The 17,634-nt window shown below is 43.4% G+C and overlaps 1 protein-coding gene across 1 annotated transcript; it reads right to left on the bottom strand.

Annotated features, from left to right (window-relative positions):
* Positions 1–251: 251 nt before the first annotated feature.
* On the bottom strand, positions 252–14,659 carry rnd3a (Rho family GTPase 3a). Its single transcript, XM_071908435.2, has 6 exons — positions 14,414–14,659; positions 13,901–13,988; positions 5,065–5,174; positions 2,737–2,871; positions 1,019–2,321; positions 252–976 (listed from the first exon to the last, which is right to left on the bottom strand). Exons 1-5 carry the CDS (start codon positions 14,561–14,563, stop codon positions 2,073–2,075), a joined length of 732 nt encoding a protein of 243 aa, XP_071764536.1. The 5' UTR covers positions 14,564–14,659; the 3' UTR covers positions 252–976; positions 1,019–2,072.
* Positions 14,660–17,634: the final 2,975 nt, after the last annotated feature.

Below are 17,634 nucleotides of genomic sequence, written 5' to 3'. Positions count from 1 at the left end.
TACTACCACCCCCATTTAATTTAACCAGGTAGGTCAGTTAATTTTCATTAACCATGACATCCTAGGTAAACGCAGAAAGTCTAACTTTGCATAATCCAAAATAAACCAAAATACATGTAAATTCATTCTACTTTTTCTCACATGGAGGAGAATGTAGCTGTCTGGCTTCTAATATATCATCATGCGTATATCAACACATCTTACGCACTATCAAGAAACAGAAAATACACGTCTTTTCAATTAAGTCTGCATTTATTCTAAAGGGAAAATATATAATTCAATAAATATTGTGGCAACATCAATGGTAAGGACATATGAAAGTGACATCAACATTCAAGAAAGGATGATGATAATGTACATGGGGAAAACACAACGTATTTGAAAATGAAGATCTCACATCAGGAAGATAACAATAGTTGGACTGCTGATCTGGCAAATTTGAAAGCACTGGTATTTGAAAAAGCATATTGGGCTGTCAAGTAAACTTTTAGCTGTGGAAGTTAAGTAAAAAGTGCATCATTGACATTTAAACAGCTCCTCAATTGCACTGCTTTTGGAGGAAAACCACAAAAGTTCAAAACACACTAAAATGTCCTTTCAAATTTCAACAAAAAAAGACCAAAATTGCAGTTGTGAGGATTTGACCCAACAGCAGTGATAGAATACTTCAGGGAAATGTAATGCCAAGGGGTCAGATGTTTTCAGAGCTTAATAAACAATGCTTCAGTTGTTGGTTTCATTCTCTCCCTCTCTTGGTGCGGTGGGTAAGTGTTTTACTGCTTAAAGTGGCTGTCAGCTCATTAGGACTACCCCCTTTTACTCAATTAGTTGTGTGGCTTTAGTCAACTAAAGCTTTTTAGTTCATTAGTTTTAAGAGGTTTTGTAAACGTGTTGTTTAAATGTCAGTTATTGCTGTTCTCTGACATCAGAACAATCATCACAAATATGTGTTAGTCATCTTTGATAAACATTAGATCTAATGGCCAATATGCATGATTGCATGTATTTGCAAGGGGACGATAATGCGGGAGCAGTGTCATTGTTTGAGGATTTGCTGACAAAATAAATGCTATTAGTCAACTGAGGTTTTCCATAGTCGGGGGACAACCTTACTGGCACCCCAGATTCATAGAAGGGAGTCCACAAACCTGTCAGCATGCACAGAATTACAATACCCTGTCTATCACTGATCCAATGGAGAGTCATTCAACAGCTAGAGCCACTGAGGTGAAACGAACGGGCACAGAATGGGTGGCTGACTGGCAAAGATCAGGGGAAACGTTCAGCTCCAAGGATCAACTCTGTTGTTTTGGTTGAAACCCATCAGGATGTAGCTAAAATAAAACTATGATGCAGTTACACCAATGATTTCACATTATATTGACAACATATCGATGATGGGGGCAATAGCACATGACAGACAGTCAGGTTTCCATTGTGCCGGACTAAGAAATTACTATTCTGATCTCATCCGCACACAAATGTACAATTACAGGAGCAGTGAGAATGAATCAGTTCAAAACCACAGTGACAAGTTGGTGTACAAGCCGTCGATCCAGCACAAACAACGGCTGCTCTTCTTTCCCAGGCAGAGAGACTTGGACAGTCATCGTCAGCAAACTCCCATCGCTGACTTCGGCTCTTACTCAAGCGATCACATGTTCTCACACCCTTCCTTTACACATGAACCTCTCCTGGTGACATCACTTCTCCTGCTCACGTCCTGTTGGTGCGGAAAGCCTCGACCACGTCCTCTTCATCCTCCCAGAGGAAGCGTGTCACTTCCAGGAGCCAGGAGTGTAGCCCATTGACAGATAGCTTCCTCTTCTGGTGGGACGGGGGCCGGAGGGATTGGGAAGTTACTACATATTAAGAGTCCGTTTTCATTGGTGCAGTGTATTCCAGTAACATGTACATGAGTTGAAGCATATAAAAGCCCATTTCAGGACAAACAAGGGGCCTTTAACGTGCAGGAAAGGGCATCGCCCCGTAACGCCTTAACGTCCTGCTCGCACTGCACTCCGTCCTCCATTACCCTCGGTCTAAAACCCCCTCAGTCTGAGTCTGATCAGTCACATGACCGAGCAACTTTTGGCTTTGTCCTTCCGGAGGTCCGAGGCCACGGCGGCCAGGTCGGGCCTGCCGGGCATGTGTGAAATCCGCTTGGTGGATCGGGCGGCCTTATTGCGCTTAACGTTCTTGTTGCTTTTGTTGACGCAAGCCAGCGTGGCCACGTGGAAAATGTCCCTGACGCTGTTCTCAGACTGCTGAGCCGAGCACTCGATGTAGGGCGCCGAGATCTGCTTCGCCATGCTGGAACCCTGCGAGGGAAGAGGTCAGACGTGGTCAGCGGAAGAAGAGCCGTGTACTTAAGGTTACCAAGAGGTTAAGCCATGTTTAAGTTACTCTTGCTAGCAGTGATGAAAGGATTTCCCCCCTTAGGGATCAATGACATGTGACGTAAACTAGAATACAATGAGTAGTTATTCATGAATGACTTCAGTTTCATTCACAAGAGCTTCATTGCAAAATTAGACATCCAGCATTTTAAAAATCTCAAACGCTGATTGCTGGTGTTGCAAAACTCACTATGGATTATAATTGACGTCATTAGCGTACGATGGTGGCTTAAAAATAATGACATTGTAGAGGATATAATCAGTTGTATACTTGAAATACTAGGCGATGCACATCAGGCTTTATTTAGCATGACTGAAACACTTGTAAACAGCATACCTGGTCATAAGAGACTGGTGTCTGCCTGTGGTTGGACAGCTCCACCAGTGTGCTCAGGTCGGTGCGCAGGTCTGACTTACATCCAACCAACAGCATCTTGGTGTTGGGACAAAACTCCTGGATCTCCCCTTTCCACTGTAAAGAAGGACACAAGCTCTCAATCACGCGTCGTTCAGAAGGACAAACGTTTCCGATGTTTCCTCTAAATTCATTCAGCAGTGGTGATCCAACACAGCTGTAGATGTAATACTAAATATATAAAGATGTAATATTCGCCAAAGATTATCATTTAGCTCAACTTTCCCCACAAACCACAAAAAAGGGTGGGCCAATGTTTGGAAATGGTGCTTTAATCGTGATAAAGTGTTCAAATAAGAATAGTTCTAGTGCAGCAACATGTGCAAGAAGCAAAACATGGAAACAAAATTGGATCCACTGCACACTTAATACACACACTCTCACACACACACACACACACACACTAGAGTCCAAAGCTGAAAACACATCCACAGTCCTCTCAGTACTGGATATATTCCAGTTGAACCTGATCAGGCTGAGTCCCAAAGACATTTTAACACCAAGTTAATCTTTTCTACACTAATGAGCATAACATGCGCACAAAATGCTGGCTAATACTTCCTATCGCAATTAAGGTCATATTTGGGACAAGTTGTTTATGTATCCTGTGTGGCCAAATGACAAATATCCCTGTGAAAAGAATAAACAGAATATTCTGAATATTACCAAGAACTCAAAATATTTGCGTTTCTTGAGTCAGATCGGAATATTAATTAAATGCACATTTAATAGCCTATGTGTGGTGGCCAGTCTCAGAAGATCCTGATGTGAGATCCCAAAAGCAGCAACTGCATCCCTCTCACCCGCCGTTTAAGTACAAAGGTTAAAGCTGCCACTTCCTCGAGCCCCTCACGTGGGCCGTCACGCTTTGAACCCTGGAGAGGAACTACAAAATAATCCCTGTGTTTCCTCCCTGACAACAATACACGGTCTGTGATCGATGGTATTTCACTTGTGGACTTAATCTGAGGCTGGCTGGCTGGCTGGCTGGTCGGTCAGGGGATCGGGTTTACTGACATCCAAGAAGGAAGTTGTTTTTTTCTCTATCATTTCTCTCTCTCTGTACAGTCTCTTTTGCACACACACACACCTTTCCACCAGAAGTCTAGACCGCTGCTAATTGTGATTGTCTAGACGCTCCATCAACTGAAACAAAGCATTAAGTCTGGCTACACACAGCTTTTACAGAGGCTTTGCAGTTGTCACAAATTTCCTCGCAACCACGTCTGGCACAATCATGGAGGTCCACTGGAGAATTGGTTTTACGCAAATGTTGCCTAAACCAGGCTAGAAACCAGAGATATCTGAACAAGATGTTGTGGTATGGGTGTCGGTCAATTTAGTAATGTTATAAGTAAAAGTGAATAGTCTGATAAGGTGGATTTGTTTGCAAATGTAGGTTACTGTGACACAGTAAACTGTCTTGTCTTTAGCTCTAGTCTCTACTCCAAAACACTCTGAGTTGTAGCTTGAGAAGAGTCAGCACACCTGAACAAACTATTGTTTTTTGGCTTTGTTAGCTAGCTAACACTAGCTAACTAGCAAAGTCACTAATGCTGGCTTCTACTAGATATGTTACCTAGTGTGCAAAGTGCATGTATCAAAGGTAAAATTATACATTCCCAGTCAAAAACAGCACATAAATTAGGTATGTATATTCAGTTCTGTTGAGATGGCCGGGTCGACAATCAGCTGTTCACAGCCGCTGCTGCTGAGCTGAGGACCTCCAACATGGCCGCCAGAGGGAGTGTTGCATCACCTGAAAGCCCTCTATAGATCAGAAGACTGATGCTGCCTATCATGCACTTTTTCTGCAAAGCTCTGCTTCATATTCATTAGCGGACCAGTACAACCACAGTCTTCTCCTGTTGAGAAGGGGGAGGGGAGAGCGCTATTCCTTCATTTTCCCAGCTGATTTTCCAGTCACACCCCAGCTTAGTGTAACTTCACATCACAAGGTTTGAACCTCCACACCAAGGCTACGAAAAATCTCTCCACCAAAGACTTAAACTTTAGAGTAATCCAGTAGATCCAGAAAATACAGCATAACCCCTCTTCAGCAGATCAAAAGAAAGAAAAGCGAACAGGCTGAAGGAGCTTTTAAAAACAAAGCCCTAGACAGATCTTTATTGAGCTTATCGAAGGCTTGATGATCACTTCTCAGCTGAATAAAATGGATTAATGTGAGGCTGCGAAAAAAAACGGCTACACACCAAAGATGGAGGAATAAATGAATGAAGAGCAACAAACCTTTTTCAGTACGCTGTCGAGGGTTTCGGGGCGGCTGATGTCGAAACAGATGAGGACAGCGTCAGAGTCTGGGTAGGAGAGAGGCCTCACGTTGTCGTAGTACGGAGACCCTGAAACAGCAGAAAGTCGATTGTAAGAAACTTTATGGCAACAGCTTCAATGTGAAAGAGAGTCTGAAAGGAATCATTTGGACTGAGTTAAGTTTGTGGTGTGGGAACGACATTATGCCATAGCAGGATATTCGGATTCAATTTGGCCGATTGGTCTTTGAAGTCGTTACGTAAGAATGTGGACACACACTCTCAGTCTCAGAAGTCATCTTTGTGACCCCACTTTCGGGCCGTCCTTATAAATTAATTACCGGCCTGCAGAAATCCCTTCAACCGCTCTCCCTATGGGTGTCTCTCCGCGGTGAAAGCAGCTTGATTCGTTCCCACACACATCAAAAGGGCAGGCGGCGAATTGCGGCAAAGAAATTTTCCAGATTCAATTCACTCTTAAATGCGTGACAATTTTGAGAACATCTAAAACGGGACTTTTTTTTTTTTGTAAAGCCTTCAACCTGTGAGTAAAAACATTGGTGCACTATTCCCACAGGAATAGAAAATCTATGTGACAAAGATTTGATCTTGTTATTGCTCCTTTAGCATGGAAAACAGAACTTGGGCCATGAGTCTGGGTTAAAAAACTAATATTTCAGTCTCTGCATAGTACAGGTTTTTCCAGTTTAGATTGAATTTTTAAGAGGTTGGTAATTAGAACTTTTGTCCTGACAGACCTGAGGCTTAACAAGTAAATACCTGTATTCAAGTTTAGGGAATGATATATTCATTTCATACAATACAATAAAATGAACAAAATTAACAATTTTCATCACATAAGTAATTTTGTGATCACAGCTCTTAAAATGCCATGGCAGGACACAATGCCTTGCTGGAATTGTTGGTTTGTGGTTGACACTGGAGTGTTTGGTTTGCTGTAAAACATGAACTCAAATGTATCATCACTAAATGTTTGTGTGTTAAATATGAAAAAGATGATCAGGAGCAACTAAAGCCTACAGAAAACTTCATGGTGTCTTAATGTCTTTAAATGAGTTTGGGAAGACTTCCAAGTCGTTGCCTTTAACCGTCAAACTGTTCCGACGGTTATTCCCATATGACGTGAATGCAGAATAAGACCAAGCTCACCCATAATCCCTAGCAACCAAGTGAAAAAAAAACAAATACCGCAATGTCACCGGAAAAATATGCTGACTATGACAAGATTCCTTGTTTCAGAAATTCTCTTTGGAGAGACGGAAAACTTCAATGGAGCGCAGGGCGAGGAAATGACTCCCGCCCTCAAATTGAAACCATGTGTGAGCGAGACGCCCCTCTCCCCGCTGCTGGAACGTCTTTGGCAAGGGAGCGTGGCCTCGTGTCAAGGTGAGTCTCGGTCATGTGACTAGCAAGAGCTGACCACACACACAACCCCGCTGCCAAGAATCTTGGGAATTTTGTTTTTTGGTAACTAAAGGAACCCCCTGGGAGGTCCTTTCCAAACTCTGATCCGGAGAAGAGCCAGGAAGCCACTGTCACGTGCGCACACACACACACACACACACACTCTGAGAGATCTAGTGTTCCTAATCTAAACAGTCTGGGTGGGGGACGACACTGTTTATCAAGCGTACCCTGGAAGAGATTCTGGCCATTTAAACTATCCACCCTTCCTTCCAGACTTGGGCCACGTTCAACAAGGTTCAGCTAATGTTTCTAATGGAAACAAGTGTGTAAAATAAGTGCACCTCTCTTGCATACAAAAATCAGAACCATATCCAATCTGTCCATAACACTTCCACTATACATTCCACAGCATCACCTCACCAAATGTAAACACACTCAGGGCATCCAGGGTACAGCTAATTTGTGTGCCTTGATGCCTGCTACCACTACGAAGACTTCAAAGACAGCAAAATCTGTAATTCGACATGGCTTGTATGATGACAGGAAAATCTAAGATTTGTTTTACCAATGATCTAAACATAACAGTGTGTTCAGATGGGAATACACAAGCATTTCCCAGTTGCTCTGTTTTTACATTCCTCCATGTGTATCGATCGCTTCACTTTGGATCCGTTGGAAGGGCGTAAGATAATCGACACCACCTAAACAAGAGTTGAGAAACTTTGTTTTGCGGGGTGAACAGCTATCAGCCACATAGCAGAGGAAGCACAAGGCTGAGAGGAATGTGGGCTCAGCCACAAGAATTTATCTCCCATTTTGTACGGCTGCCTCACAATCAATCACAACCGCATCCCAAAGTTTAAAGGTTTTTCAAGCCCTCGCTCCCTGGAACCGCCGACTGGAAAAATAAGAGCCTGCGACTAAAAGGGAAAGCTGTGGAATCGGTTGACGTTTTACAATGAATTGATTGCTACTATCGACCACATGTAAAGAAACCGATACATCTAGGTTCCTTTGCACTGTATGTGAGGTCTTGTTGTCTGCGCACCATGTGTGTCAGCATGTGCTGTGAAACTTTATGTCGTCAATATGTGTCCGACTCTGTTCCTATTCCTGTGTATTTATTGTTCTTGGAGACTCAAGTGTTGACGATGGTTAGGAATCCTCTAAGTACAAATCCAAACCTGAAAAGCCTCAGCAGTAACTTCCACTGAGGATCAAGGATTGCATGTCGGCTCTGTTAATGGTTTTCAGAAGACTTTTTACAGTGTGTGTTTTCCTTCTTGTCTGCCGTTTATAGCGGAGTCGTTGTAGCCGCGTTTGGCCTGCGGTATGCGGACTGTGTCTGAGACTTAACCCTGCTTCGAGGTCGTCTTCCTGCCAACCGGAAAGATAAGAGGAAATCCCAGGGCCAGCGTGCACACACACACACACACACACACACACACAAAGACCTGCTGACTGTCATCTAATTAGCTCCTGTCATTGTTCTCCCACAGGGTCTCTAAATCTGGGAGGAAAGGAGACGCACACCCTGTCCTCTCTCTCTCTCTCCCTCTCTCTCTCTCTCTCTCACACACACACACACACTCTCTGGTCTGTTCACATTTTGCTGTTTCTCCTCGTGTCTAGCTCCCAGCAAACGCATACACTCATGCACACATCCGTTTACATATACAACATGACATGATACGGTACGATATGACACAATTCGATACAATACCATACTTCCCTGATGTAAAATTCCATGATTTTCCATGACTAAGTGGGAGTTTTACCATGACGTCAAATTTTTTTTCCTCCCTGGTTGTTAATGTTGTTTTTCTAAAATGAGCAAAGAGTCTGGTTTCGATAACAGTTGGGCTGGAAAGCACCACCTAATGCAATGAACGTGTGAACCAAGTTGGAAAACACATTCTGCTACATTCCTGTAAAGTGACCCATTTATAAAATTCCCTGTTTTTCCCTGACTTTATCAAATTCCCAGATTTTCCCCATCCTGAATTCACCGCAAAATTCCATGATATTGCAGAAATTCCATGACTGGTAGGTAGCCTGCATACAATTCTTTACTGGCCATTGGAAATTCACTCTGTCACACACACACACACATATACACATGCATGCCGTACACACATGCACAATAGAAGAGCCAGCTGCGGCTGACAGGCTGGAGGTATGGCAACAGGTCTGCCGGCCTGCTGATTTACAGCATGGTTAACATAGCTGAGCTGAACTGGGCTTCAGGGACACCTGTGGAGACGACAGACCGCAGCAGGCGCGTCCTGCCAGCCCCCAACGCCATTAACCATCAACCTAAAATATGTCACCTCAGACAGAGACAGAGAACTCAACACACAGACTAACAGGCTATCCAGTATCAGTTATAGCAGCTGCGGTTACCATTGATGGTCATCTCATCGTAGAGATTTTAGAAGGCTTACAGTGTTTCTTATTGCTTCACTCATTATCCAATAAGTTCATTTTTTGAAACGTAACACCTTAGGCAGGCAGTGATCACATAGGACACTTTTTTGAACGCGACTGCACTTTTTTTCCAGTTACTTTCAATGGTTTAGTGGCAGCAGGCATGCGTCTTCTCCAAACTATGTACCTAGCATTCTGGGGTGCTTCCCCGGGCTCCAAGTTCGACATGTTCTCAACTTTTAACCTTCCGTCAATGTCAGAGGAAAAATTAGCAGTGCCCAGAGGGATTGTAAGCAGCCTCTTACAGTTTAACGTTAACTTTAGCTATATCCTCATCCTCTTCTTCAAGAACAAGCAGAGAAATCGCTAACTTTCTCTTGTCCATTTTTATTTTCAACAACATTGTCCCCCTTGTTGCTCAGGTTAGCTGACTAATGCTAACGCGCCTTACGCCCTTTGAGCTCTTGTTCTCTCCGTCACTAGTAATGCTTACAGCTGCACTTTGTCTTTGAACAAGTATCCTATCTGCTCACAGCCTTACTAAAGCTGACTCAGGTCACAAGAACATCTTGGTAAATCAATATGTGTGACAACAAGCTACCAGCCTGGACAGCAGCAGAGTGTCATGTGGATAAGAAGCCAATTGGGCACACACTCATCTCAGGCAGTCTCATAGTCCCCCTTTCCACCTGGGATTAACATGCATCCCAGGTGATCGGACTGGAATCTGATCCAGGTGTAAGAACATCCCCGAAGCACTGAAGAACTGATCAACCAAGCCAACACCGGAGATGATCAATCTGTTAATGACACACTTGGCCATATTAACAAAGTGTGCTCTCCAGTCCACATATGGCGGAAATGAACTGTAACACATGGATCAAGCCAAGAGCGCATTTAAATCAGACTGGTTAAAGGCAGGTCGGACAGTAACATATTTGTCAAACTGGATTGGCAGGATATTTGTAAATGGAGAGCAGGTGAAACAAGGTGTGTAGTGTCAGACCGGAGACATTTTAATGTCAGGTGTAAATGGAATCCAGCTTAATCATATCCAGACACAATCCGGATATGAGATGCACGTTAATGCCAGGCAGAAAGGAGGCCTGTAAGCACATCATAAAACATGATACCTAAGTGTTGGGTCACAACTTCACACAGAAAGCCATTCTGCAACATTAACAGAGAGGAAGTCAATAATCTTCTCCAGGATTCCACTGTCCTAGATGGCTCACGCAGTACAACACCGCGTTTGGTTCAAGGCTCTCATCAGTCGGCAAATTCCACAGTGATTCAATTTCCCTTTGGCCTAACGAGGTACGGCTTTAGTGAAACACGCCACTTCTCCTTTGCTGTGGTAAGGATCCGGGCCCGGTGTGTACAATAGGGGTCTTTGTGGAGGAGGAAGTAGCAACCTTTAGTCTGAGGAATGCCAGACATGCGGCTCCAATTCGCTGAGCCCAGAAATGTGATCCAACGCAACAATGGCTGCTGACAGTGGAATGGAGGGGGCACAGTGTGTGTGTGTGTGCGTGGCGGGGGAGCTTACTGAGTGCATGAAAAAGCTCCATAGCTAAGCAGTCTAGCATCAGGGTGGACGCAGCACATGCAACGTGCTCCAGAAACTGCACAAGACCAGTATCTGCCCATGTAATCTGGGCTGCCCTGAACCTCACTCTGTTTTACTGTCTGACACTCTGCATCTCCCTCTCTGCTTTTATACCTGGTCCTCAAAGTGAGGTTCAGGGACCTCCAGGGGTCCTTGGCTAAGAGAGTCGCAACTAACAACTCAGACAGATTCCTTAGGTAAGATAAAATACTAAGGTGTTTGCCATTAAATATGGTATGAATATTCGTCAAGGTATTGTCAAGGTAACATAACACAGACCAAAGATGTTTTGTAGCTAAAGCTAACAGCGTTAGCTAGCTAACTGAGTTACTACAGTTAGCAAGCCAAAACAGCAATAAGGGAAAAAACAGGCAAAACTGGACGAGAAAGAGGAAGAAAAGCTCATCCTACTTGATGAGTAAACACTCTTCTTGGCACTACATTCTCCTCGAAGAAACAAAAGAAAAACGTTATTAGCTAAAGCTGCACAAGGCAATTTTGCACGTTGGCAGCACAAAGTGACAGCAAGAGGTAACTGTTTGAATTCTGCAACGTGACGTAAACTACACTCCTCGAACCTAAATGTCTTCCTCTTAGTCCGTGGTGGGTGGAGGTGGTGAAGGGTTCAGCCATCGTTGGGGAGTCCAACTCGCTTACTGCTGTTCTGATAGATTTGGTCTTCTTTCAATTGGTCATTTTTTGTGCAGCGAGGAGATTTCCTGCCAGTGGCCACACCTGACAATACAATTTAATTTGGGCAAACAGAGTGAATCTACAGCAACTCGATTAGGGGGGATGGGACACTCTCCTCTGCTGCAGCTCCACTTTCTAATTTAGATTGATGAGATGGGTGTATTTTTTAATAAAAATCTTGCCTTGTTGTTTATGGCTCATTTAGTTTCTTTTGTTGCTAAGTTTTTTGTTGCTAAGGATGATTGTGCAATGCCGAACCAATTTTAACAAATTAGGCTGACTTAGGACATAAGGATGGAAAGCTATTTTAAGGATGTACGGGACTTGAGATATATTTGTGCAACTCATGTTTTTTCTAAGGAAATCTTAAGTGGATTTTTAGGAAAGATGTTAAGATGCTTCATGCAACTGGGCGCTGCTGTATAGGTTGCTCTCTGCTGGTTTCTCTGTATACCTGCACTATCTTTCTGACTCTAACAAAGCATCCTTTGCAGAGGATTTAGACAGACAGACAGACAGACAGACAGACAGACAGACAGAGAGCGTGAGCCATTTCCTCTGTTGGTGAAAGAAGTGTGAAGCATCAAAGGCTGAGCCTCAGCCCCAGCGGACCCCACCCTGAGGCCAGGAAGCAGAGCTAGCAGAGAAAGAGGGATGGGAGGAGAGGGGAGCAAATGGAAGGCAATTCAACTGCCAGGCATTTACCTTAATGACCTGAATTACTCCCATCACCCTCCCTTTTACACACACACACACACACACACACACACTGCTCATTAGGCCACTCACAGATCACCGCCGAACAAAGACAAACCCACCACAGTGTGTGTAGGTGTGTGTACGAGGAAGGGGGGATGGGAATGTGTGTGTGTCTTCATCTCTGTGTCCTTGCCTTTGTGTGAGTGTATTTGGGGGTCAGCAACCCCGACTCCCCCCCAACCCCAACCCCACACATACACACACCCCTCCCCAACACACCTCTGGAGATAAGGGATCGATGGGACCGGCATGGCTGATGGGTGTCGGTACAAAGGGACCAGTCAAGCCAAAAGCTCTATCAATCAGTCATAGGGTGTGTGTGTGTGTGTGTGTGTGTGTGTGTGGAAGAAGATGGGGGGTTTGCTCTATCTCAGGTCGACTGATCTAATAGGCACCCCCCCCCCACCACCACCACCACCACACACAAACACTGTTTTATGAAGCACAGGGAAAAAGAGAAATGGCTCGAGGTGCCTGGCCGACAGCAGAGTGCAATAAAATGAAATTCTCTCTCTGCCTGGCTCTCGTCTCTTTGCCTCGCACTCCTCTACAATACACAAATATTATAGGGAAGCAGGAATTTGAAACTTGCACTCCTTATTTGCTTGCTTGTTGTGTTAGTGAGCCTGGAAGTGAAGATTATTCTGCTGTTGTGTTCGGTTTCATTTGTTCTGGAGGAAGAGAGTCAGCTAAAAATCCAAAGTTATACGTGTAAAATCAGACTCCAGATGCTGTTAATGAGTAATATCGTGTATAATGAAGCTCTAGTTCTAAATGAATTATGTTTGTGTTTGTATGTTGATCATGTATTTTATAAAATGCACAGTAGGTTGCTTGTTTTCTCTTTGACGATCATGAAAAATGTTCCATGCCGATCAAGACGCATGAGAAAGTTACTTCGACATCAAGATGAAATGTGGAATTCGAGGCCAAAGACCCGCAACAGCTGGCCGTCGGCTTGTCCCCTCCCATCACACACACACACACACACACACACACACACACACACACACACACACACACACACAGACGACATACGCCTCACTCACGCCTGACTGCTGTGCTATTCACTGCCCGGGCATTGATGGATGGGCGAGTGGGTTTGTTTACACACACACACACACACACACAGAAACAGCAGCTGTTTCGGGCCATGAACACAAAGTCCCCCGTTACAGTAAGAGTCCAAACACGAAGCGATTAGAGTTTAAGAGCCTGTTCACGTGCTGCACTCAACTAAACTTTCCCCCAAAAAGCCAACAGGCAGAAATTCTCCAAATGTTCTCCATATGTTTGTATATGTATCTTTTGAATATGACTTCTGTTAATTTCCTTTCCTATTTCTAGTATAACGTGTACGATGCTGCCCACTGCATCATACATGTAAGAATCCTCCTGCGTTTCTTTTAAAGTGTTTCCATGTGGGTCAAACTGTGACCAGGGGAAACATGTTTGTCTTGTAGGAACAACTCATGACTATGAAAAATTAAAATTAGCCCAGCATTATTGACTGAAATGGGTCACAGATGAATTCCACTCATGCCTCTGTACCTTCCATGAGTGGAAAATGAAGAGGGAATTGCCTGTGCATTAGTGCCAATCAATTCACTTAATCCATTAAGGCATGGCCTAACATGGAAGAAGTTTTAACTGAATCATCCAGTTACTGATAATCCAGTTGCATGCAAATCCAATCCGTAATAGAATACATGTAAGAATTCAGAGGGCTCAGTGAGGGTTTGGGCAACTGACCAACATGTCCGGATGTTTCCCCGGAACAGATTACATCTGATTCAAATCGACTTCTCAACAACACCTTGACACGCATTTGAAATACCATGAAACAGATAATCAGACAGATAGACAGGTGACGGAGCGCATGTTGATCAGATCTGGTTACCTGAGGTGTCCCACAGACTGAGCTCAATCCTTTGTGTGTCTATTTCGAAGCTGGCTGTGTAGTTTTCAAACACCGTGGGGACGTAGCTCTGCAGGACACACAGAAGAAAGCACACTTTAGATGCAAGCCTAGTGTGAAATCAGGTTTTTAATCTTTTATCTTTATTGAAAAATGGTCAAAGTGACACATGAGATTACTAAGCATTAATGATTTGGCTGCACAACTATAATCATTATTACACTGTATACTATCACTACTACAACTACTACTACTACTATTACTAGTACTGCTGCTACTTGTAATAATAATAATAATAATAATAATGATGACAAAAAAAAGTTTTCTATCCTTGATCATTACTGAAAAATCAGTCAAACTGAAACTCAGTCTACATAAGATCATTAGGCAACTGTTACATCCATATATATGCATTATTATTTTACTGTGTAATAATAATAATATCACAATCATCAGATGATCCTGATCCAGTTCACAGTCACTGCAGTATCTCACCTCTGGGAAACAGTCCTTGGCGAACACGTGAAGCAGCGCGGTCTTCCCACACTGGCTGTCCCCGACCACTACTATTTTACACTTAATGCTCTGACTGGGATCCATGCCGGATTTCAGAGACAGTTTCTGGCAAGGGCGTCTTTCCTTCATTGAATTACGTTCGGATATAAAAACGAGTCCAGTTGAGAGAGTAAAAACCTGTGGACGGACGGCGACAGATGCGGTCTCAGTCTCTGCCTGCAGCGCCTCTCTGCTCCTCAGCGGTCCAGCTGGGTCTGAGCCGGCGAATGCCATTTGCCGGTATTTATATCCGCCCGGGAGCCAATGGCAGCGGCTCTCCTCCTGCCCGCACGAGCTCGTCCCTCCTACCAGCCTCCACACAGGCTGACAGGCTGACAGCACCGTGGTGGGCTTGTCCTCCATCATGGCGCCCCCGTTTGGACTGCAGGCCCGCACCTTGCTGCACACTGACCAGTGCTGGGCTGGTAGCATCCCTATTACACATATTATAATATAATAATATATAATATAGTGTAATATTATATACCATAATACAAAAATAATTATAGCATAGTTATCATATAGCTAACCATGATTCTATGTATATTTATGATAATATAAATATGTGTAATTATAGAAATAACATAAAATTAATTATTATATATTGTAACAACATAAATCTATATAGTACAATATAATAAGTATAATATAAGAAAATAAAAAAAATAATCATAAAAATCACAACAACTCAGCTCATTCTCCTGTAACTGATCAGGAAACCAAACAGCATTGATGTCCAGTGTTACTGAGGCCCTTCTGCTGGATAAAATCAAAGAAGTGGCACTGCTTCCAAGTGGAGTATAAGTCAACTTTTCTGCCATTTCTCATCTCAGCTAGCTCAAGTGAGAGGACGAGGACTAATACTGAGGAAAACAAATCGGTGGATGGGGGTAGAGCTTAGCTTTTGGATAATTCATTTGATACTGCTATTTATGATAACAAAAGTAGCAATTCATCTTTTTGATTGAAGTGTACTATTACGTCTGAAATTGAACACTGAGTGCAACACACTAAACGGTCCGGACTAAATGCTGACAGTACAATGGCCAGCACTTTTCAACACTTCTACTAACTGAGAGCTGAAAAATATGGTGCTTTGAGTAAAACGTCTGCAGTCAGATTTGATCTTGGGGTCACACAAGGGGTCACCCTGTGGTCATTCTTTATACTTCGAAGCACTGATTTCACACATTTCCTACAGAGAACCAGAGCACTCTGCTGCTAATTAGCTGATAGAAAAGCCTTGTGGGCAGGTATTGATTGAGTCAGTCCCTACATAAAGGTTGCCTGCCTTAGAAATGTCCCACACTTGAACTCTCTACCAAAAGACATCTCGGACTTTAATATAAGAACCCAGAAATCCAGCAGATAGACATTCGGCTTGGGAGCCCATGTGGAAAATGTTTGACCTGAACTGATAATAACATAAAGTAGCTTCGACCCTACTTGGCCTATGTTCCAGCATACAAAATCAAGCATCCGCTGTAGCAACCCAGTGAACCCAGTACCAGACATCGCTCATTTGAGACAGCTGTGGCCGCTTCCAACGAGGATTACATCATTATTTGTGGATGATACATCTACTTATTGTGACAAAGTGTAACGTTTTATACAGAAAGCACATTTTGGCAGCTGCAGAGCAGAGAGCGTGCATTCTCTCCATTCAAATTCTGCTTTCATCCGGCTCCTTTGAAGAGATTTTGCATGTATGTAAACCTCTGTTTTTTTTAGAGAAAGGAGGAGGAAGGGGAGGTGAAAAGAGAATTTCCCTATCAATGAAGCATCAGATTAATGTTATGCCCTTTATCAGCAACAACCTGCTTTATATTGATATAGTTACACACACAAACACCTGAGAGCTGCCTAGGAAAACCAGTCTCATAGTGTTTGCCATTGAGCAGCTCCACTGGAACAGTTCAGGATTTCAGTGCCTTGCTCACAAAGCCACAAATATTGCAGAAACCCGTGGTATTCTGCGCCGGTTCTCCCCTCTCTCGACAGAATGATCAGACTCTGGGTGTTGCTGGCAGGGTTTCACAGCGAGGAGGCTCCTCCCTGCAGGCTGTGCGGTGGGAGTCCCGTCTGTTGTGTGGGAGCTCTACCTCCAGGACCCGACGCTGCCAGGAGAGAAGGGACAAGAGGATTTCAGATTCTGGCCCATGCAGAGGATTTTCTGCCAGCCTGGGATGCAAAATAATAGTATTTGTGTTATCCAATTCAAAGCATTTTTGTGATTTTTTTATATGCCCCTTGGTTGTTTGCAATCTCACCTGCATAATCTATTTTTTCCCTTCTTCCCCTCCTGTACCTTCTCATTTTTACATGTCCGAATAAAGACACAAACAGACTCCAGTGAAATGTATATGCCTGGAAAGAAGGGACCATGGCAAAAAAAAAAAAAAAAACAGAAAGGCTGAAGCATTTTCACCCACCAGCCAGAGTGTTTTCTGTCCCACTGTAGTCTGCGGACACTGTTTCATTCACCCTGCGCTGCACTCTGCTACAGCCCGCAGCTTTGTCAGCCTCACTCGGGCGCAGCCGCACGTTTGGACCGAGTCGAGGCTCCGCAGATTGGCAGACGACGGCGTGCCGAAACACCTTAAGGCGAAGCCAAAACCAATTCTTAGCAGTCCGTGAACTTGAACGCGAACATGAATCCATTGGAGTCTGCCAACAAGTGCAGCCTGATTCAAAAGTAGGTATACAAAATGACTGAATAAGCTCAAAATGACTAAAATTATACAGCTTTGTTTTTCATTTTTATTATTAAAAATTGCATACCTACCAGAAACACCTAGTATTGTTGCCATTGTGTATAGTTTTTGTAGATGTTACACTGGTCTTATATATTAATGGAATACAAGAAACTTCCTGACCATATTTCCTGAATGCATGGCAAGGCCGAATCCTAGGTCATTTTCATAAAACCAGGACATTTTTTTTTGTGACATTTTCATTTGCTGAGGCATTTTTACAGACTTTTCATAACACAAGGCAGAGGCATATGTTTTGTGTCACTGAATGTCCTTGCATTTTTGTACACAATCATCTTGTTTCTGAAATAGCAGTTCATTTAATGAGATTTTTTTTTTTTGTCATCCTTGTAGGGTAAACTATAGTTTTCTGGCTTCTAGTTTTCTACATTTCTAGTAAAGAAACCA

The sequence above is a fragment of the Centroberyx gerrardi genome, chromosome 21 (genome assembly GCF_048128805.1).
Source record: "Centroberyx gerrardi isolate f3 chromosome 21, fCenGer3.hap1.cur.20231027, whole genome shotgun sequence".
In the NCBI taxonomy this organism is placed as follows: domain Eukaryota; kingdom Metazoa; phylum Chordata; class Actinopteri; order Beryciformes; family Berycidae; genus Centroberyx; species Centroberyx gerrardi.
This window is presented reverse-complemented; position numbering and strand designations above follow the sequence as displayed.